General features: G+C 48.8%; 1 protein-coding gene across 2 annotated transcripts in view; it reads right to left on the minus strand.

Annotated features, from left to right (window-relative positions):
- Positions 1–23,419, minus strand: part of nf2b (NF2, moesin-ezrin-radixin like (MERLIN) tumor suppressor b) — a 98,036-nt gene that overhangs the window by 50,453 nt on the left and 24,164 nt on the right. For both annotated transcript variants that reach the window (XM_070857216.1, XM_070857217.1), the window contains exons 2-5: positions 20,171–20,298; positions 17,652–17,777; positions 15,445–15,567; positions 11,255–11,338 (exon numbers count right to left, since the gene is read on the minus strand). In XM_070857216.1, coding sequence (XP_070713317.1) covers positions 11,255–11,338; positions 15,445–15,567; positions 17,652–17,777; positions 20,171–20,260 — 423 coding nt within the window. In that variant the 5' untranslated portion in view covers positions 20,261–20,298. The remainder of the gene's footprint in view (positions 1–11,254; positions 11,339–15,444; positions 15,568–17,651; positions 17,778–20,170; positions 20,299–23,419) is intronic.

Genomic DNA, 23,419 nt, shown 5'->3' on the forward strand with positions numbered 1-23,419 from the left:
GGACCGGATGTACGCGCGGAAGAGAGGCAGGCAGTCAGGTTGAACGACCCCCTGCTGCCTGGACCGGCTGATGGCACCCTTGGCCGTGCCCAGGAGCAGTCCTACGAGGAGGCCCTCGGATCTACTCGCTCCCCTCCGCACAGGGTGCCCAAAGATCAGGAGAGTGGCACTGAAGTGCAGCCAGAATTTCAGGAGCAGCCCCTTTAAATAATAAAACAGGGGCTGCAACCTCGTGCATTGCATAAAAACATGGAACACGGACTCTTCCAGACCGCAGAAATTGCAGGCGGCCTGGGAGTCCGTGAACCGGCTTAAAAATTTGTTGCACGGCACTGCTCCGTGCACCACCCTCCAGGCCAAGTCCCCGATGAATAGTGGGAGGACTCCCGCATAGAGTGCCCTCCATCGGGGACCCCCGCCTCCTCCGGATGGCAAGACGGTACGCCATGGCGTGTCCGGACGGCCGGCGAGGATGGCAAAGTTGAGTGTGTGCAGGAGCAGCCCGTACAGGAAACCCCTCCGCGCGGAACTGAAAGGCACGGAGGGGATTTCCCCGAGGCGGCTCAAGTTGTGAGGCGCCGGCTCCCGAGGGAGGTTCCGGGGTTTGGCGCCGATGAGGAATTCCATCCGGACGGGGGTCAGTTCGGACGGGATCTCCCCACGTGCTTGAGCCTCCTCGACACACCTAACAGAGTCAGGGCCCAAAGCTGTTTTTAGCGTCTCGATGGCTTCGGCTGCGCGGCAGACGTTGGCTGAATTTAGGCGCCGCGCCAGCATGCCTGGCGCCATCCAGCCCGCTCTTCCGCCATCGAGCAGGTCCCTGACCCTGGTCACCTCACCAGCCACAGCCCTCTCTTCCGACCGCCACATAAAACCACGGTCGTGGAGGTACGGATTCCCGAGCAGCGGCTCCTGCAGGACAGCCGCCACTCCAGCCGGCAGAGAGCTGCGCTTGGTGGAGACTTTGTTCCAGACCCTGATGAGTTCCTTGTAAAAGACAGGCAGCTCCCGGAGGGCGGTCCTGACACCCCCCCAAGTTCACAAACAGGAGCTGCGTGTCGTAATTGAGGTCGCGCTGCTGGCGGAAGAAATACGTCGCCAGAGCACACCACCTAGGAGGGGGCTCGATGTAAAGGTATCTCTGCAGGGTCTGAAGACGGAAAGTCGCGAGCTGGGCGTTGACGCACACCAACGACTGACCGCCTTCCTCAAGCGGGAGACTCAAGACCGCAGCAGAGACCCAGTGCTTCCTGTTGTTCCAGAAGAAGTCCACCAGCTTCTTCTGTATCTTGGCGACAAACGCAGGGGGAGGGGTCAAAGTGACCAGCCGGTACCACAACATTGCGGCCACCAGCTGGTTTATGACTAGCGCTCGACCCCTGTAGGACAGCACTCGGAGCAGTCCTGTCCAGCGCCCTTGGCGAGCGGCGACCTTGGCCTCCAGCTCCTGCCAGTTCGCCGGCCAGGCTTCCTCGTCGGGGCTAAGGTAGACTCCCAGATAGAGGAGATGGGTCGTGCTCCAGGCAAAAGGCCTGAGCTCCTCCGGCAGGGAGTCCACCCGCCACTGACCCACCAGAAGTCCGGAACATTTTTCCCAGTTGATTCTGGCGGAGGATGCGGCCGAGTAAATCTCCTGGCACTCACGCATCCTCCGCAGGTCAGTGGGATCCTCTACCGCGAGGAGCACGTCATCGGCGTAAGCCGAGAGGGCGACCTCCACGCCCGGCCCTTGCAGAGCCAGTCCCGTCAACCTCGTCCGCAGGAGGCGCAGGAAAGGCTCCACGCAAATGGCATATAACTGGCCGGACATGGGGCATCCCTGGCGCACCCCTCTCCTAAAGCGAAGGGGCGCCGTCAAGGACCCGTTAACCTTAATCAGACACTCCGCGGCGGCGTACAAAAGTCGGATCCGGGCGACGAAATGCATCCCGAACCCGAAAGCGCGCAGAGTTCCGAGCAGATAGTCGTGATCCACCCTGTCGAACGCCTTCTCTTGGTCGAGAGATAGGAAGGCGACCGACAGACCAGCCTCCTGGGAATGATGGATGAGGTCCCGGACCAGATGGATGTTATCGTGGATTGTCCGGCCCGGGACCATGTAGGACTGGTCGGGGTGGATCATGTGGTCCAGCATGGTGCCAAGGCGAGCACATCGCCCTGGCAAAGATTTTGTAGTCCATGCTGAGGAGGGAGACCGGGCGCCCTTCTTAGGCAGCAGGACGATGACTGCCCTGCGCCAAGAGAGGGGCATCTCCCCGGTCGCCAGACTTTCCCCCAGGACCCGCGTGTAGTCGCTCCCCAGGACGTCCCAGAACGCCCTGTGGAACTCCACGGTCAGCCCGTCCAGCCCCGGGGATTTTCCCCTCGAGAGCCGGTCGAGGGCACCGGTCAGCTCCGCCAGGCTTAGCGGAGCTTCCAAATTTTCACCGCCCTCCGGGCTGACTTTCGGCAGGTCCTCCCACAAAACTCTACGCGCTTCCTCGCTGGACGGATCCGGAGAGAACAGAGCCCCGTAATATTCACGGGTCCAGTTGTTGACGCCCACCGGATCCGAGACAAGAGAGCCGTCGTCGGCCAGCAGCGTCAAGAGCTGCTTACGGACACTCTGCCTTTTTTCCAGCGAGTAGAAGAAGGGGGAGCCACGGTCCAGATCCCGCAGGAACCAGATCCGCGACCTCACGAACGCGCCTCGGGACCCGACGAGCTGCAGGTCCTTCAGCGCAGCCTTCTTCGCTTCGTACACCGTCCGCAGGGCCGGGTCCTCGACGACTTGACCGAGACGGGATTCCAGGTCGAGCACCTCTTTTTCTAGGCGCCCGACTCCGGCCGCCCGCCTCTTGGTCGACCCCCTCGCGTACTCTTGACAGAAGACGCGGACGTGAGCCTTGCCCACGTCCCACCATAGCCTCAAGGAGGGGAAGCCCCCCTGCTTCCTTCTCCAGTCGGCCCAGAATCGACGGAACGAGTCCTGGAACCGCTCGTCCTCCAGCAGCTGGTTATTAAAGTGCCAGTACGCGGACCCCGTCCTCGCGCGGAGTGAAGCGAGCTCCGCCCACACCAGGTCGTGGCCCGAACACGGCACCGGCCGCATGGAGGCCGCCGGGACGCAGGAAACGTACGCCCGAGACACGTAAAGGCGGTCGACTCTGGACCATCCTACTCCAGGCCTCACCCACGTAAAGGCGCTGGAGCTGGGGTGGAGATTTCGCCAGACGTCCACCAAGTCGAAGGACCCGACCAGGTCCCTCAACTTCTCCATCGGCGTCATGCTCTGCGGGGCACCGGAGCGGTCCCTCGCCTCGAGGGTGCAGTTAAAATCCCCCCCCCCCCTCCCCCCCGAGGACAATGCAGTTGCCGACGGAGCCAAAAAGAGCGGACACTTCTTCGAAGAAGCGCGCCTGCTGCGGGCTGGGCTGAGGGGCGTACACGTTCACGAGATGGAGCGGCACGTCCCCCAGGCGAACCGTTACGTGCAGCAAGCGGCCTGGCACGGGCTCCTCGACCCCCAAGATCTCCGGCTGAAAATGCGGGCCCAGCAAGATGGCCACCCCACTAGAAGTGGCGGTGAGGTGGCTCATGCGGACCTCTCCTTGCCATTCCAGGAGCCACGTGGCTTCGTCTCCCGGAACGGTGTGGGTTTCTTGCAGGAAGCACACCGCATATTTCCCCTCCCGCAGGAGCGAAAAATTGTCAAATCTCCGACGTGCCCCTCTGCCGCCGTTGATGTTGAGGCTGGCTATGGTTATCTTCATGGCAAAAGCATAGTGCAACCTCTACCTTAACCTATTGCGGGGGAGGGAGCGGAGTCTTTTGTTGACCTCCACTCCTTCAGCAGCCCAGCGAGGAACTTTTTGAGCCGGCGCAGCTCAAGGCCTTGCGCCCTTGATAAGGGCCCGCCCGCGGCCATGGTTTTAGCGGCGACGCGGACGGAAGCGATGAGCAGCCCCGGCTCGGACCATCTTTCCCGGGCCAGATGGGTTCGGTTGCGGCGACCCTGGCTCTCGACCAAAAAGTCCCGGAGATCCTCTACGGGAATGAGGGGGGACTCAGCGGCGGGCACGAGGAGATCCACCGCCTCACTGGCGATGGACTCGAGATCTTCACCCGCGTCCTCCACCGAGTCCCCGTCCTCCTCCGGGAGGTCGCCGCTAGCAGCCGGCCCGTCAACCGCACGAGGTACGGCAAACGGCCCGGCCGCTCCATCCGGCCCTGGCTCTGCCCCGATCCCACCCCCAGGATCGTCGGCAGAGGAGTCCCCACTGGGCTCTTTTAGAATTGGTGCTGGGTCGGGAAGCGACAGCGGAAGGGGTTCCTCCTCCGCCCCAGGAACCGGGGAACAAGGAGAGACCCGGCCATAGAAAATCCCCAGGCCCTCCAAGCGCTCCAGCTCCAAAGTAGGGGGCGAGGGTGGGTGTTCCTCCCCCTCCCCCTCCCCGCCGCCACCCCCCAGCCCAGCGTGTACAGGTTCATTAAAAGTGTTAATACTTTGTATTTCTGCCGAGTCGACAAATCCCGGGGGAAGTTGGATATTGGCTGGGCGGGCTCAGGTTCGGCCTTTTCGGCCCCACCCGCCTCAGTCCCTGGGACGCTCGACCCGGCAGCTACGCATTCTTCCGCTGGCCCCACGCCCCCCACGACAGGCAGATCTTTCACGCCATCCCCGGGAGGCAGCGGCTGGGCTGCCTCGACTGCCTCACCCTCCCCGGGGACAGATTCCTTGTGCCTACGGCGCAGTTTGGGGGCGCCGGTGGGGGACGCGGGACACGCGGCGGGCACCGACTCCTCCGCGGAGGGATGTTGTTCCCCCCCCGCCTCATTGGAGCGGCGCCTCCTTTTTTTCCTGGGGGGGCACGGAGACAGGGAGACACCCGTGTCTGCCGAGGCCTCCCGCTCCACTCCCCCCTTTTTCTTATCTTGCCCGCGCCCGAACCCCTCTGCGGTATTAGTCAAGGGCTCGGGCACGGGCTCAGGGCACCCCGCGCTCGCCGGTGACGGGGTTGGGCCGAGCGCGGTGAACAGCTTGTCTGGCGCACTAAGGGGACCCGCCTCTAGGGTGTTTCGCCTTCTTTCCGGCCGGACGCTCTCCCTCCCCACCGCCGGAGGCTGTGAAAACAAAGGCCCCCGACGATGCCCGCGCACCCACAACTCCCGGCACGCGGACGCTACTAGGGGGAGGGGTGGCGGCGGCGCCAGCCTTGTCCGCCCTCGGTGGTTTGGCGGCTTTGGAGGCGGGGCAGTTCTTGCGAACGTGACCCACCTCCCTGCAGGCATGGCACCGCACGCCGTCCGACGTCCAAAAGACGCGGTAGGCAGTCCCATCGTGCACCACATTAAAATTGCCCTCTGTCGTCTCTTCCCGCGCCAGCCGGACAAAGAGCTGGCGGCGGAAGGAGAACACATGGCGCAGGCGGTATGGGGTTGATCCCCAACCTTACTTCCCCCAGTTGGTGTAGGTGAGGGAGGAGGAGCTCAGCGGGAACAAAGGGCGGGACGTTTGATAGAATGACCCTCTGCGCGGTGGCCTCGAGAGGGTCCACCGGCAGGAACACCCCGCCCACCGTGAGCCCCTTTTCAATGGCCAGGGACACCGCCCGCTCCGACCCCAGGAAGAACACGGCCTTCCCAGACATCTTGGAGGCTGCGACAATGGCCGAGGGGCCGACTACCCCAGCCATCGCCCGCACGCACTCCTCAATGCTCATTGTGGGGTGAGTGTAGCTCTTGACCCCGTGTTTCGTAGTTATAAGTCTGAATGGTGGCAGGGCAGCAGGTGGCGCAGGAGGTGCCGTGGATGTGGATGCCGCCTGCGCATAAGTCCTAGCTGGCCCTGCCACCGGCGTAGATGGGGTCGCCATCACGGGGTCCCTTTAAGGGCTACACCCACCCCAAAGTCACAGGCCTTAATGGTCTTTAAATGGCCTCGTTTAATAGACTGAGCAGAGGAGCTCTTAACGAGGCACACCTCTCCCCTAGTTGACAATTGGGGAGGGGCCTTGCTCCCTCTGCTCAGTTGTCTTAATTGTTTTATATTTTTCCAATCAATTTGGGAGGAAAAGGGCTCTCAGAGAGAGAGGGGAGAGACAGAGAGTAACAGAGAAAGAGAGAGGGGGGTGGGGGGGGGGGGGGGAAACTGCGAGGGCAGGGTCTCCCCTCGCAGCTGTGGGTGGGTGCAATCCCCAGATGGCAAACAAAAATAGTCTTTGGGGTGGTCTTCGGGTGAGGGGAGAAGATGTCTTCACCTGATGCAGCTGGAGCCACACAGGCACACACTCCCAACGATGTTAATTAGGGTGGATTAATTGTTTCTTCAGCCTGGTAGCTCCAGCTATCCCAGGCTAGGCAATGGGGGAGGGGTGCTTCAAAGGTGTGTGGGGCCTATTTGTAAGCAAGGCCCCCACACACACTTCCACACACACACACACCCCCCGCGATGTTCCGGCCCCCGACTGGTCTTCTTTCCTCCCCCCACCGATACAGCAAAGTCTTTTAGGGACTGCACCAATACACCACCGGTAGAGTCTCCCTCCTTCCACACTGGATGTTGTTGTTGGTCTTTCCCCCTCTCTCCAACTCTTTGTAGAAATGGTGAAGTTGTTCAAGTTTTCTGCTTTTTCCTCCTCTCCCTCTGAGTGAAAGTTGGTGGTGAAGCCCCTTCCTTCCTTCCTTCTCTTCCTGGGCTGATTCACAGGCCCAGCCAGGAGCAAAAGCAGCAGCTCCTTCTCTCACTGCTCACAGCTCCAACTGTTTAGGCCACGCCTCCACTGCTCCACAATTGGCCCAGGTGCAGCAGGTAATCAGGAAGGCGAATGGAATGTTGGCCTTCATTGCGAGAGGGATGGAGTACAAAAGCAGGGAGGACCTGCTGCAACTGTATAGGGTATTGGTGAGGCCGCACCTTGAGTACTGCGTGCAGTTTTGGTCACCTTACTTAAGGAAGGATATACTAGCTTTGGAGGGGGTAGAGAGACGATTCACTAGGCTGATTCGAGAAATGAGGGGGTTACCTTATGATGATAGATTGAGTAGACTGGGTCTTTACTCGTTGGAGTTCAGAAGGATGAGGGGTGATCTTATTGAAACATTTAAAATAATGACAGGGATAGACAAGATAGAGGCAGAGAGGTTGTTTCCACTGGTCGGGGAGACTAGAACTAGGGGGCACAGCCTCAAAATACGGGGGAGCCAATTTAAAACCGAGTTGAGAAGGAATTTCTTCTCCCAGAGAGTTGTGAACCTGTGGAATTCTCTGCCCAAGGAAGCAGTTGAGGCTAGCTCATTGAATGTATTCAAATCACAGATAGATAGATTTTTAACCAATAAAGGAATTAAGGGTTACGGGGAGCGGGCGGGTAAGTGGAGCTGAGTCCACGGCCAGATCAGCCATGATCTTGTTGAATGGCGGAGCATGCTCGAGGGGCTAGATGGCCTACTCCGGTTCCTAATTCTTATGTTCTTACGTAATTGGTCACTGTACCCTGGATTATGGAGGGAGCAAAAGAGAGATGTCTGGTTCTCATGCTCTTGATTGAGTGCTGCAGCTCGAGAAGAGAGCTCTTTCCAATTAATAGCCTTTTCTCGGTAATCTGCACCAGCACCAGATAAAATCTAGCAAAAATATCAACCAGGCACATGGAACAAAGACGTCCACCTCCTGTAGAAAATGGGTGCTAAAGGCTCAACAAGGAGATCTACAACTAAAAGTCGGGTCTCTGCTCTGCTCCCACTGCAATACTCAGGATGAAACCCAGGTGTGGAATAAGATCCAGCTCCAAAAAAGAAAATGCTGCCCAACATCCACTCAGGATTGCCAAGCAGGAAAACACTAACATTTCTTTAAAATCTAGCCAATAGGAGTGGCATGCATTTTGTCAGCTGATTACCCCGGCATAAATGTCAAAAAGACAAATGAACACAAAATATCAGGTCCTATGTCACAAGAGGGAGCACTCCTCATGGATGGGAATCAACCTTTCTATCGCCAGAGACACCACGCTCTGTTCTCGAACACCTCTGGAGGAAGAATTATCTCTTCTCCCTCACACTGGCCAGAATGACCCAAGCCAATAAAGCTCTCCTTCCACTGAAGCTGTTGCACACTCCGGCTTTTCCCCTCATCTCTCACCCGCATCAACTCTTACAAATCTTTGTCTTTCCCTTGCAGGACCATCACCCTAAATGGAAACCACCCACAACAGAAAACCACCAACTATAGACTGAAATTTCCAGTGATATCCCACTAAATGCAAAAGGGTGAACAATGTCAAAATTTGATACGCTGTCTCCCGCTAAAAGTACTGCGCAACCTATGTCACCGGATTGCCACCTTTCTAAAGAATAACACTATACCCACAGGACGCAAGACAGTCCCCCCAGGCAATACCTGCCCAGCTATGCAAACCTGCCCACCAAGATCAGAAGAATAAACAACTTGCTCACAATACCCACAACACAACTCACACAAGGCCTTTGATGACATCAAAACAACTCTGAAGTGAGCGCGTAAAATTCAGAAAACTATATCTCGAAAATCTTAATATCGTGATCTGAGCCTCCCCCAAATTGTGAACCCAAGCAAAGCTGGCCATAATGCTACCATGACAGATCATAATACCCCAACCAAGACAACAGGACCACTCCAGCAACTATATTCCTTGACTCAGCCTACAACTATCCAAGTTCCAGCCATAGCTGAAACCACAATCTCATTAGCCACCGTGAAAATTCACTGTATGCCTTTGCCACCTGCCAAAACAAAGCAGACAGGGGAAAGACAACAGAATAATCTTAGGCAATTCCCTACTGTCCAGGCTCAGGATCGGACTGCACAGGTGGCCCTGTGCCAGAAAGATGGAACTTGTGTGCCAGAGGTCTGGGTAAGGGTAAGCATGTACAAGATACCTTGGGTTCAAAAAACACCTACCAGCACTTGCAGAGGTCGCCTGAAAATGTGAATAGACATAGACATAGATACTGAAGGTTGGCATGCAGGTACAGCAGGCGGTTAAGAAGGCAAATGACATGTTGGCCTTCATAGCGAGGGGATTTGAGTACAGGGGCAGGGAGGTGTTACTACAGTTGTACAGGGCCTTGGTGAGGCCACACCTGGAGTATTTTGTACAGTTTTGGTCTCCTAACTTGAGGAAGGACATTCTTGCTATTGAGGGAGTGCAGCGAAGGTTCACTAGACTGATTCCGGGATGGCGGGACTGACATATCAAGAAAGACTGGATCAACTGGGCTTGTATTCACTGGAATTCAGAAGAATGAGAGGGGATCTCATAGAAACGTTTAAAATTCTGACGGGTTTAGACAGGAAGAATGTTCCCAATGTTGGGGAAGTCCACAATCAGGGGTCACAGTCTTAGGATAAGGGATAAGCCATTTAGGACCGAGATGAGGAGAAACTTCTTCACCCAGAGAGTGGTGAACCTGTGGAATTCTCTTCCACAGAAAGTTGTTGAGGCCAATTCACTAAATATATTCAAAAAGGAGTTAGATGTAGTCCTTATTACTAGGGGGATCAAGGGGTATGGCGAGAAAGCAGGATTGGGGTACTGAAGTTGCATGTTCAGCCATGAACTCATTGAATGGCGGTGCAGGCTCGAAGGGCCGAATGGCCTACTCCTGCACCTATTTTCTCTGTCTAAAAAATCCCCAATATCGCTGACATCAAAATAGCATCCCGAAACATCATCATCATAGGCAGTCTCGCGGGTTCGAGAAAACTTGCTTCCACTCTTAGCTTGAGTTCTTAGGTGGCTGAACAGTCCAATAAGAGAACCACAGCTTCTGTCACAGGTGGGACAGATAGTCGTTGAGGGAAAGGGTGGGCAGGGAACCTGGTTTGCCGCACGCTCCTTCTGCTGCCTGCGCTTGATTTCTGCATGCTCTCGGCGACGATACTCGAGGAGCTTAGCGCCCTCCCGGATGCACTTCCTCCACTTAGGGCGGTCTATGGCCAAGCACTCCCAGGTGTCAGTGGAGATGTCGCACTTTATCAGGGAGGCTTTGAGGGTGTCCTTGTAATGTTTCCTCTGCCCGCCTTTGGCTCATTTGCCGTGGACGAGTTCAGAGTAGAGCGCTTGCTTTGGGAGTCTTATGTCCGGCATGTGAACTATGTGGCCTGCCCAGCGGAGCTGATCAAGTGTGGTCAGTGCTTCAAAGCTAGGGATGTTGGCCTGGATAAGGACGCAAATGTTTGTGCGTCTGTCCTCCCAGGGGACTTGCAGGATCTTGCGGAGACATCGCTGGTAGTATTTCTTCAGCGACTTGAGGTGTCTACTGTACATGGTCCACGTCTCTGAGCCATACAGGAGGGCAGGTATTACTACGGCCCTGTAGACCATGAACTTGGTGACAGTTTTGAGGGACTGATCTTCAAACACTCTTTTCCTCAGACGGCCGAAAGCTGCACTGGCGCACTGGAGACGGTGTTGGATCTCATCATCAATGCCTGCTCTTGTTGATAGGAGGCTTCCGAGATAGGGAAGTGATCCACGTTGTCCAGGGCCACGCCGTGGATCTTGATGTTTGGGGGGCTGTGCTATACGATAAGGACAGGCTGGTGTAGGACCTTTGTTTTACTAATGTTTAGCGTAAGGCCCATGCTTTCATATCCCTAAACACAAGGGTGCATGATCATCCAATTAAAAGGGAAAAAAATACTGACTGAAGACTGTGCATAGCCTTTCTGCAGGAAACTTTAGCATCTTATTTATTTAGCACCTTTAATATAGAAAAGCGTCCCAACGAACTTCACAGAGGTGTAAACAAACTTCACAGAGGATAAAAGGAGGAAATATTAAATGGGGTGACCAAAAGCTTGAACAAAGAGGTGGGTCTTAGGGAGGGTTGTAACGGGGAGAGAGGTGTGCAGAAGATAGAGGGATTTAGGGAGGCAATTCCAGAGCATGGGGCCTAGGTGGTGGCAGCCCTTTCCCTAAAGTCCCCTGCAACCCCTGACCAGGAATGACCCGGCTCAGTTATGGAACACCCCTTACTTTAATGCACTGAACTATTTATGATGCGCACTGCATTTATCTGAAAATATTGTGAAGTGTGTACTATAGTTTTTATTCAGTATGAAACTATGTCATGAGAGCATGTATACTTCTAGCAAATAAATTATATAGAAAAATGCCATTTCGATCCTTGAGGATAAACAAAAGCAGTGTGAAGGCTGGCATAAAATATACATTTTCATGTTGCACTTTCAAATTCGGAAGTGGAACCTTCCAAGTTGTCTGGAACAAACCTTAGCTTGAACGGCATAGGATGCCAACAGCACTGAAGCCTCGGGGGAACAATAAATTTCCTCATCCAAAATCTGCTTCTTAACCTGCAAGAAAGAAAACAGCAATTTAGTTCCAAATTAAAAATGCATAATTCAAGTATTTGGCAATCTCATGAGCTATTTTAATTCTGAGTCATCCAAATGCATTAGAACAAAAATGGTTCATAAATTATACTGGAAGAAGGAATCCAGTATGAGGTGTCGTTTCAACCCAATATACAATTGAGTGTTATACCTCAATTTGCAAAAATCAGTTGGAAAAACCCAGAGTCACATATTTAATTGGCACATATCAACAACATCTAATACTGAAACAACATTATACGTAATTCCTTGGAGGTAGTTTAAGTTACTTAAATTAAGCAAATTTTACTTGTAGCAGATAGTTATTCATGCCTTCACTTTTCAGGTTTCTTGCAAGGCCTTTTCTCCCTATAATTTAATTACAATCTGCTCTCAGCTACCAACAATGTCACTGCCAGCTGTGACTCTCTGCTGCTTTTTACCTTACCACTGCCCCTCCCACTAGGTGACACTACAGCCTCAGCTTATCGCATCCCTGATCGGAAACTGAACACATCTTTCTATCATTCGTGAACATTAGCATACCATATCAGTGACGTCACTGTCTAAGCTGTTACTGATGCACATGCATCATTCTTCTGCTCCTTTAGAGTTTTTAATTTCCAAGTATTACAGCATTCATTCTCCTGTACCTTCCTTTGTTACCCTACACTAGTGATGTTGAAGAGGTGGCCCACAAACTTCTTCGATCAGTTTGGGAGTTCTTCTTTACATTTCTGCACAACTGACTACAGCTGTTTAAAGTTTCCAGACTTGGATGACTGGAAAAGGCTATTCCCTGACTGGTGCACACTGAACAATCAGGGCAGCCTTTACCTGTCCCTCGGGCCTGGCAATTTTCAAGTGCTGAATATATTCGGTGCCATTTTCCATGCTGTTTTAGTTGTTAATGATCTCATGTTTCAACTATTCCCTATGGACAAGTATTCCAGGTACCAACAGCCTTCTTGTCCTAACCCACTCATCCTAGCCTTTCTTATCCATCATCACCCCCTCCTCTGAAGTTTGGTTCTTTCATTCCTGTATTCTAATTCTTGCTCTATTTTCCTACGCCTTTTCTGATCTCTCCCTCTCTCCTCAATCACTTAGTGACCATTTTAAAGTGATGACCCTGTATCACTGGCTCGCAAAATAGAAGAAATCGTCTTTCCTAGTTCAAAACCCTTAATAATTTTAAAAACCTGAATTAAATCACCCATTAGCTTTCCCTGTGCCAGTGAAAATATTCCAGTATCTCAAGTCTCTCCTCAGAACTATAGTCTCTCATCCTGGTCAATTTGTGCTGTTCAATCTCCACCGTTTTAATGCAGTATTCGAATTGTGGCTTAACCATCACTCTGCTCTTGACTGCTATTGCCCATATTTACAAAACCCAAAACACAATTGGCTTTCTTGAAACTTAATCTACCTGCTCTCACACAATCATGAAATTATAGATTGGATCGTTAAGTTCTCTTCACCCACATTTATATCTTTCCATTGAGTGTTACGCCAGTTTCCTGTTTTTCCTCCCAAAATAAATTACCCACAGTTCTCTGCATTAAATTGCACTTGCCACCTGTCCATCCATTCTGCTAACCTAAATCCACTTGAAGTATTTTGTAGTCTTCCTCACTGTTTGCCAAAACCCCAATTTTGTGTTGTCAGCAAATTTCACGTGCTGTGCCTGAAGCCAAATCATCTATCTAGAAAGCAAAAGCAGACTCAGCACTGACCCTGAGATACGCAAGAACCTAAGAAATTGGAGTAGGCCATTTGGCCCCTCAAGCCTGCTCCACCATTCAATAAGATTATGGCCGATCTGATCTTAGCATCAACTCCACTTCCCTGTCCGCTCCCCAAAACCCTTATTATTCAAAAATCTGTCAATCTCCACCTTAAATATATTCAATGACCCATCCTCCACAGCTCTCTGGGGTAGAGAATTCCAAAGATTCATGACTCTGAGAAGAAATTCCTCCTCATTTCCGTTTTAAATGGGCAACCCCTTATTCTGAAACAATGCCCCCTAGTTCTAGATTCCCCCCACGAGGGGAAACATCCTTTCTGCATCTACCCTGTCAAGCCCCACACGACCAACACTTCTTCAATCCAAGCAATAGTCATTAACCCTAGCCCTTTACTTCTTATCTGTCAACTAACTTTGTATCCATGCTGGTACATTTCCTTTTAAACCAATGCCTGAATTTGACAAACATTTGAGGCACCTTATCAATCCCCTCCTGACAATCTATACACTCTACATCACCTTTATTTATCAAATCAATCACGTCTTCAAAAAAAGGCATTAAATTTGTCAATTATCCTCAATTCCACTCTATTGTTAAGTCCATAATATACTTCCAATAACATGACTGAATTTCCTACTATTGCTCAGCTAAATCCGGAGATTCTGTTTGGACCATTTTTCTATTCAAATCCATAAATTTCAGTGTTACGATATTTCTACAATTAGTATCGCTACCCTCTGCCCTTTGTTTCTCATACTTTGTATTAGTACGTTTTACTTTGGATTACCCTGCTTTGACAATTTTTTCCTTTCTATGCTCTCCCAGATCTGGATTTCTTTTTAATGATCTGATCCTACCTTTCGACCACCTTATTACCTATACCCAAAACGTGCTTTCCCTTCCAAGCAGCCTACTTTACTCTTCTCCTTTACCCATGACACATTAGTTTTAAACCCTCCACCATAGCTCTCGTTAACCTGCTTGCGAAGATATTGGCCCCAGCTCTATTCCAGACTAAGCCGTCGCATCATTACAGCTTACATCTAAACCAAACTGGTCCCAATGCCTGAGAGATCTGAACCCTTCCCCTCCTAAACCAGGCCTCTGGTCACCCATTTACTTCCTAATCATTAATGTTCTTCGAATCGCTAGCGGTGGCACTGGCAGTAAACCCAAGATTATCTTTGAGCTCCTGCTTCTTAATCCACCTTCTAACAAATGGAACTTTTTTTGCAGAACTTATTCTCCTCTATATTATTGCTTATAATATGAACGCAATTTCCAGCTAATCCTTTGTCCTCTCAAAGAGCTTCTGCATCTACTCTTTTATGTCCCTTAACCTGATCCCTGGTGAAAACATAAAGAACTTGTGTTCAGTTCTAAAATCAACTGTCTGCTCCTCTCACTACTGAATCTCCCACTACCACTGTGTTCCCACACTTAGCTCTCTCTCACTTTGGGTAATCAATTCCCCCTACAGTGCAGTTTGCCTCCAATTGTTCAAGCTCAGTAACCTTTGAGCGTGAACCTGCCTACCTGGTGGCACATTCTCTACATGTGGTCATCCTGGACACTCGGTTTCCAGAAAAATCCACAGCATGAAAAGTTCCACATAACACAGATTGCCACCATCCTGCCATAACAAACAGACTGAAAGGACTCTGAAATTCAAGTAACAATGCAGTTTCAAGTCGACTACACTTCAGTGCCAAACTCCTGTATTCTGTCAGCTGCCTCCTCACACTGCTTGCCTCTCACAGCTTGATTACTTCTTGCTTGTACAATCTATTCAAATCCTATCAAAGGAGCAGAGCACAGTCAGCATTTTTTTACATTTATGCACACTCGTGATCCTTACTGCCCTTCCTTGGTTGTGTTTAAATCGACATCTTTGTAAATAGTGCTACCAAATTCATTACCAAAAATAGTGGCACTTATGAGGACTGGCAAAAGAAAGACAATACACTAACCAGCTTCCTCAATGTGGTTTTTATATAAGAATTGTAAATTATCTTAAGTGGTACAGTGGTGGATAAACTGGATACATTTTCACCAGTATATATGCTGCACCTCTAGATTCGAAGGACATAAAAACATGTACGGTCATTCAACCAAATGTTTCATTGTACAATCCAATCAGATTTGGAGGTTCTTTAGTGCCAGAAACATATATACCGGAGGTTGCATCACCTTACAGCATCCATATCATTGATAAGGACTGTGAGAACATCACAGGTACCTACGTCAAAAACATAACCAAACCCTTTCTGTTAAAACTTCTTTATAAAACCAATCTGCAGGAGAAAAGAGTATCATATGATTTTTGTGGGCACACACCTGTAGGAAGAAAAGATGCTGCGTGATTTCTTGGACAAGCTCTTCTTCTACTTTCTCAGGATAAAACTTGGCCAGGAAATGAAATGTGATTGGATCCTCCTTCGGAACCTCTTGATCCAACACCTGTTTACAGAAATACAACAAACAAATTCCCCTTATTCACAAAGAGACAGTCTTACCATCAATATGGATCTCAAAGTTTAAATACTATGAAGAATTAAAATGATGTTTTCTTCAAAATGATACCTTGAATTATATAGGTATGAGACAGAAATTCAGTGCACTCTGCGACACTGAATTCCATTATCTCAACCATGCCTGCTTGTGGAGATGCCAAAATGCAGTTAAGTATTCCCTCACAGGAAGCAGAAACAAAAAAAGTGAAATAGGCAATCATTATGGGCCCCTCATACATGCATCCAAGCAGATGGCGATCAAGTGGTAGGAAGTCACCAGCCTATCTTCTCACTGTGGTATTAGTGGATTTTAAGGGAGAGGAGAAAAATGATTCACAAACAGAAAAGTCCAAATATTTAACATCCTTTCTGGGTGTTTTTTTAGAACATTAAACAGTAAAGCTGATTAAATGCTAGAGCCTCAAGTGTAATGAGCAATACTGTGATGGAGCTGAATTAACATGCAACACCACTGAAATGACACTAATACTTCTTTTACAGTTAAATGTGCTGAGAACTTACTTTTTCAACCAAACATGTCTTTTCAGAATCAGCTCTGGATCAACAAAATCCAACATAAACCTTGAGTAACTTGGAGGCTGACTACAATAATAGACATGTGTCTCCATTGCTGATGCAATTCAAGCCCCATTCATACCCAACTGCTCTCATCATTCAGTGGGTTTTATCTAACCTGTACCATCCACTGCTTTTTGAACAGCAAAGTGAAAATAAAGCAAGCACAAACCTTTCTGAAACATCACCTGCTAATGCAGGTTTGTTTAAACTACTTCGCCAGCAGAGAAATACTGAATCAAGTATGTGGGACAAAAACATTCCATGTGGGAGGGTAAGAGAAAGTGGGAGTGAGCAACCTGGTTCTTAAATTTTTACGAACATCTAAAGCAAGTAGAGTTCCATTTCTCCCATCATCAAACCATCTAGTATATGATTTATGTTCTAGCCACTGGAAAACACATAACTGCCTTATTGAAACTCTTCTGCATTCACTTCTCACTATGAGCATGTTAGAATAGAATCTCCAACGAGCAAGGCTGTAATACTTAGCTTATTTACTCTGCCACCACTGTTTCAATGACAGTGAAGAGGCGACAGCAGAGTGACTGGAGCAGCACCTTCACCTGGGCTTGGGTGTGGTTATTGAACTTGGCAGCATTTCCATTTCGGGCGAGGAAAACCTCTTGAAAGTCTTTTAATTTTTGTCTAGTAAGACATTTTTTTAAATAAAGGATCTAACTTAATCAATTTTCTAAGACTTTTAAAAGGTATAATCAGCTAGATTGGCAGCTTGCGACTGGGTTCTGACGAGAGGTCATCAACCTGAAACTTTAACCCTACCTGCCTCTCTCCACAGATACAGCCTGTCCTGATGAGTGTTTCCAGCATTTTCTGTTTTTATTACCGTTTCACAACTTTCACATCCAAATTTTATCATTTATGTTTATAATTTGCTGCTACCAATTGTTTTCTAACTGCCATTGTGGACATTAGTAGTCAAGCTACCCAGCTTAATGGCATATGATTACAATAATTGTTAGTCTGCCTATATTGTGCATATTGCAATAAAAATAGCTGAAATCAATTCAAGTTTTTAAACATACTCTTATTGTTCAGATGATATTTATAAAGCACACATACGCCACAGTTTCTGGCACAGTCCAAAGCAGTCAACGGTCTAGAAGTTTTTTAAAACACCAAGGCATTTTTCATTCTCTACAAAACATTTCAAGATTGTGTGCCGTTTTAAAAAATATATTCTATTCATCGGTATAAAAAAAATTCTGTTCATACTGAATTCAACCCATCACAAAACAAGAAAATAAACTTTTCCTTACATCAACGTGAAACACTTTATAAATCTGTGGAACTCATTGATACATTGTGCTATAGTATTTGAAATGTAACCGTACAACTTTTAAGTTTAAAGCATTTTCAGATTTGACAAGAAACTTTTTTCTTGATTTCTGCAAACAGCATTTTTTTTAAACCAAATGAAAACCTCATACAAACCCTTTTCTCCATTTTTAGCCATGCGTATGTATCTTTCACAATATATCGTAGCCCAAAAAACCAAGTTTCTCGCAATCCGATTGTTCGACACACCAAGTCAAATAGATCCTTCCCTTTCCATTTCACCTACAAATAGGAAAACAAAATAAATTAAAATATAACTTTGAAAAAATTTACTTTACTTTTCAACACTAAATAAGACATGCATTTCTTAGCTTGGACAATCTAGTCTTCGGCTACACTATGTAAAGATGAACATAAGAACATGAAATAGGAGCAGGAGTAGGCCATACGGCCCCTCGAGGCTGCTCCACCATTTAATACGATCATGGCTGATTCGATCATGGACTCAGGTCCACTTCCCTGCCCACTCTCCATAACCCCTTATCGTTTAAGAAACTGTCTATTTCTGTCTTAAATTTATTCAATGTCCCAGCTTCCACAGCTCTCCGAGGCAGCGATTCCACAGATCCACAACCCTTGGAGAGAAGAAATCTTTCCTCATCTCAGTTTGAAATGGGCGGTCCCTTATTCTAAGATTATGCCCTCTCGTTATAGTCTCCCCCATCAGTGGAAGCATCCTCTCTGCATCCACCTTGTCAAGCTCCCTCATAATTTTATACATTTCGATAAGATCACTTCTCATTCTTCTGAACTTCAATGAGTAGAGGCCCAACCTACTCAATCTTTCCTCATAAGTCAACCCCCTCATCTATGGAATCAACCTTGTGAACCTTCTCTGAACTGCCTCCAAAGCAAGTATATCCTTTCGTAAATATGGAAACGAAAACTGCATGCAGTATTCCAGGTGTGGCCTCACCAATACCCTGTATAAATGTCGCAAGACTTCCCTGCTTTTATACTCCATCTCCTTTGCAATAAAGGCCAAGATTCCATTGGCCTTCCTGATCACTTGCTGTACCTGCATACTAACCTTTTGTGTTTCATGCACAAGTACCCCCAGGTCCTGCTGCACTGCAGCACTTTACAAACTTTCTCCAGTTAAATAATAATTTGCTCTTTGATTTTTCCTGTCAAAGTGCATGACCTCACACTTTCCAATATTATACTCCATCTGCCAAATTTTTGCCCACTCACTTAGCCTGTCTATGTCCTTTTGCAGATTTTTTGTGCTCTCCTCACACATTGCTTTTCCTCCCATCTTTGTATCATCGGCAAATTTGGCTACGTTACACTCAGTCCCTTCCTCCAAGTTGTTAATAAAGATTGTAAATAGTTGGGGTCCCAGCACGGATCCCTGCGGCACCCCACTGGTTACTGATTGCCAACCCGAGAATGAACCATTTATCCCTACTCTCTGTTTTCTGTCCGTTAGCTAATCCTCTATCCATGCTAATATATTACCCCCAACCCCATGAACTTGGTTAAAGCACCCCCGATATCTCAGTGGACGAGCATTTACCAGTGTGGATAAGAACATAACAAATCGGAGCAGGAGTCAGCCATTCGGGCTACTCATAGAAGATGATCTAGCCCTACATTTAATTTGTGAAGTATAAAAAACAAGACGAAACTGAAGTACGAAAAGAACTTGAATCTATATAGCATCTATAAAATGTTCTCAATATGTCCCAAAGTGCTTCACAGCCAATGAATTATTTTTAACATATAGTTACATTTGTTATGTAGGCAGACAATACCAGAAAATACTGGAAATACACAACACATCTCCAAAGGCTCAGCTAAGTTAATGATTTAGATGTAATCTTTTGTCAGAAGATGAATATTTCAAACCCTTCTGTTTTAGTTTCATATTTTACGAATAAAATCACATCTAAGGTTCAGAACGTACATCAAAAAGTACATTTTCCTCTATTCTGCTTAATACCTATCCACTTTTTTTAAACCGAACATTAGCAAATGGAGAAAAATATATCCCAAATCTTCCAGACCCATTAAATTTTGCATTGGATCATTGGTCATGCAAGTTTGAGCCAAGTAACTGGCTTGTGCATTCTGACATAATGTAACATTTCATTATTGTTGCTCAAACAGAATTCTTTTTAGCTTTTTGCATATTAGATCAGTGACTATTTTTGTAACTGCAACATGTCATTTAAGTAAGTTAGTTGATAACGCTCTAATCTAAGTTAGCAGACTGTTGGTTCAAGATCCAGAGATTTGGATATAAAATGTGGACTGACACTTCAATGCAGTACTGAGAGGTGCTGCATTGTCAGAAGTGCTGTCTTTCAGATGAAACTATCATTAAGGCTGACTGTTGAGTCGAACATAAAAAAAATCCCTGGCACTATTTGAAGAAACAAAGGATATGTCTTATCCAACATTCCTTCTATAATTATCACCACCAGAAACAGAGTAACTGGTCAGTCAACTCATTTGTCATTGGATCTTACTGTACACACACTGGTTGCCACATTTGCCTACATAGCAATAGTGAATACACTTCAAAGCATTGGACAACCCAAGGACACAACAAGACCTTATATAAATGCAAGTTTCTTTTTTGCAAGTCCAAAACAAACTATTTCTCCAACCTCACAGCTGAATTCCATCTCTGCATCCATGGTAATAACCTTAACTTTGAAGGTTTTAGGTTGTTTCTTCTTCAAGCCCATTATCGACATTTTGCTTTTAATTTCTTTGACTGTTCCTACAATGAAACCTGAAAATTGAAAGCACAGTATTAATTCCGCAATCATAGTACATATATAAACAGTCACTTACATTAACCACACACGTAAAGTTAATAATAAAGTAGGACCTCAAAAGTAGTAATCTCAGGATTGCTACCAGTGCCACGTGCTAGTCAGAGTAGGAATTGCAGGATAGCTCAGATGAATACGTAGCTTGAGGAACGGTGCACAAGGGAGGGATTCAAATTCCTGGGACATTGGAACCCGTTCTGGGGAGGTGGGACCAGTACAAACGGGACGGTATGCACCTGGGCAGGACCACAACCAATGTCCTAGGGGGAGTGTTTGCTAGTGCTGTTGGGGAGGAGTTAAACTAATAAGGCAGGGGGATGGGAACCTATGCAGGGAGACAGAGAGAAGTCAAATGGGGGCAGAAGCAAAAGCTAGAAAGAAGAAAAGTAAAAGCGGAGAGCAGAGAAACCGAAGGCAAAAAGCAAAATGGGCCACATTACACCAAAATTCTAAAGGGGCAAAGTGTGTTAGAAAGACAAGCCTGAAGGCTCTGTGCCTCAAGGCGAGGAGTCTTCAGAATAAGATGGACGAATTAACTGCACAGATAGCTGTTAACGGGTATGATGTAATTGGCATCACGGAGACATGGCTCCAGGGTGACCAAGGCTGGGAACTCAACATCCAGGGGTATTCAACATTTAGGAAGGATAGACAGAAAGGAAAAGGAGGCGGGATGGCATTGCTGGTTAAAGAGGAAATTAATGCAATAGTAAGAAAGGACATTAGCTTGGAGATGTGGAATCGGTATGGGAGTAGCTACGGAATACCAAGAGGCAGAAAACGCTAGTGAGAGTTGTGTACAGACCACCAAACAGTAGTAGTAAGGTTGGGGACAGTATCAAAGAAGAAATTAGGGATGCGTACAATAAAGTTACAGCAGTTATCATGGGTGACTTTAATCTACATATTGACTGGGCTGACCAAACTGGTAGCAATGCGGTGGAGGAAGGATTTTCTGGAGTGTATTAGGGATGGTTTTCTAGGCCATTATGTCGAGGAACCAACTAGGAAGCTAGCCATCCTAGACTGGGTGATGTGTATTGAGAAAGGATAATTAGCAATCTTGTTGTGCGAGGCCCCTTGGGAAAGAGTGACCATAACATGGTAGAATTCTTTATTAAGATGGAGAGTGACACAGTTAATTCAGAAACTAGGGTCCTGAACTTAAGGAAAAGTAACTTCGAGGGTTTGAGGCATGAATTGGCTAGAATAGACTGGCAAATGATACTTAAAGGGTTGACGGTGGATAAGCAATGGCAAACATTTAAGGATCACATGTGTTATGTAATGATGTGTGTATCGTCCCAGTACCGTAAATGTAATTTAAGCATTATGCCACACCACAGAGGGCGCTGTGGTGGGAAACCTGGTAGTACCTGCAACAAGGGCTATATAAGGTTGACCACCACACCTGAGACACACTCTGGAGCTGAATAATAAAGGACGAAGGTCACAGCAGTTAGATTTACACCAGACTGTGTGGAGTCAGTGATTTCTGTGCTACATGCACCACATTGGCAACGAGGAAGCGGACGAACTCCACGCAAACATGGCTACTCTGGGCTCGCTAAAGGATTTTACCGTGGACAATGATTGGGAGGCCTTCACGGAAAGGCTCGAGTACTACTTCACAGCAAACGACCTGACGGAGGGCACATACGCAATGAGAGAGAAGCGAAAGGCGATATTGCTCTCCAGTTGTGGAGATGAGGTTTACTGTCTCGTGCAGGGATCAGTCATACGAGGAGCTGACTGAACTCATTCGTGACCAGTTGAAACCGAAGGAGAGCATCCTCACGGCCAGATACAAATGTTACCTTCACTGCAGACCTGAGGGCCAGGATGTCACCAAATACGCTGCGGACCTCAGGAGACTCGCGGCGCCGTGTGATTTTGGCGCACACCTTGACGAGGCTTTGCGGGACGTTTTCGTTATGGGGAATGGCCATGAGGGCCTCCTTCACAAGCTGCTGGCCACGGAACCCACAGTCACTCTGACAAAGGCCATCACCATCAGCCGGGCACATATGACCTCAACTTGCAGCACCAAGCAAATAATCCACACAGTCTCGAACCCGGCAGGCACTGTCCACAGGATAGCGCCCACCACGGACAAAACTGCAGAATGTGGCTCTGCCTGGGGCAGAGAGCACGGACCTCGGGATCCTGGAACTCAGAGTCCGCTGAGGGGGCCAATCAAGCAGCACCATGCTGGTGTTGTGGAGGAAGCCATGGGGCTCACTGGTGCAGGTTTGCGGAGTATACGTGCAATACCTGCCACGTTAAAGACCACCTTCAGCGTATGTGTAAAGGAAATCAGACTCACCATGTGGCTGAGGAGATGGGGGATGATCTACTGTTCAGCGAGGAGCAGGCAGAAGATGATGAGGTGTTGGGACTGTACACGTGTACCGACGATTCGCCCCCAGTGATAAGGGAAGTAAAAATCAACGGAGTCCCTGTGAGTATGGAAGTGGACACGGGCTCGGGTCCGTCGTTGATGAGTCGGAGAACTTTTGGTAAACTGTGGATTAACCCAGCTGCATGACCCAAGCTGGTCCCGGTCACGGCGAAGCTGCGTACCTACACAAGGGAACTGATATCTGTTCTTGGCAGAGCGGAGGTGCAGGTATCCCACGGGGACGAGACGCACGATTTACCTCTGTGGGTCGTTGCAGGCGATGGGCCGACACTCCTCGGCCGGAATTGTATGGGGACGGTCCGTGGGAGCTGGGAAGACTTCGTCACTCCACAGGCTGCTGCTCCCCGGGGTGCTGCCATGCCCCGGGTCCCCAGACAGCAGCGCCGACCGAGCTGGAGCTGCAGCCTCAATCCACCCACAGGCAAGCCCCAGGCCCGGATCTCACACACAGATCCTGCAGCCTCAGCCCCCACAGGCAAGCAGCCCTGCACAGAGGGGCCTAGTGGGAGGGGGGGGGGGAAAGTGAGCCGGCGGAGTGCGAGGGATCCAGGATGGCCGGCGGTTCGGAAGAGCCCCGCCGAGGAGCTGTTAGCATCGGGCGGCGGCAGCAGCTGGAGGTCGGCGGCCGCATGGGAGGCCGCGGGGGACGCGGCAAG

The sequence above is a fragment of the Pristiophorus japonicus genome, chromosome 16 (assembly GCF_044704955.1).
Source record: "Pristiophorus japonicus isolate sPriJap1 chromosome 16, sPriJap1.hap1, whole genome shotgun sequence".
Taxonomy (NCBI): domain Eukaryota; kingdom Metazoa; phylum Chordata; class Chondrichthyes; family Pristiophoridae; genus Pristiophorus; species Pristiophorus japonicus.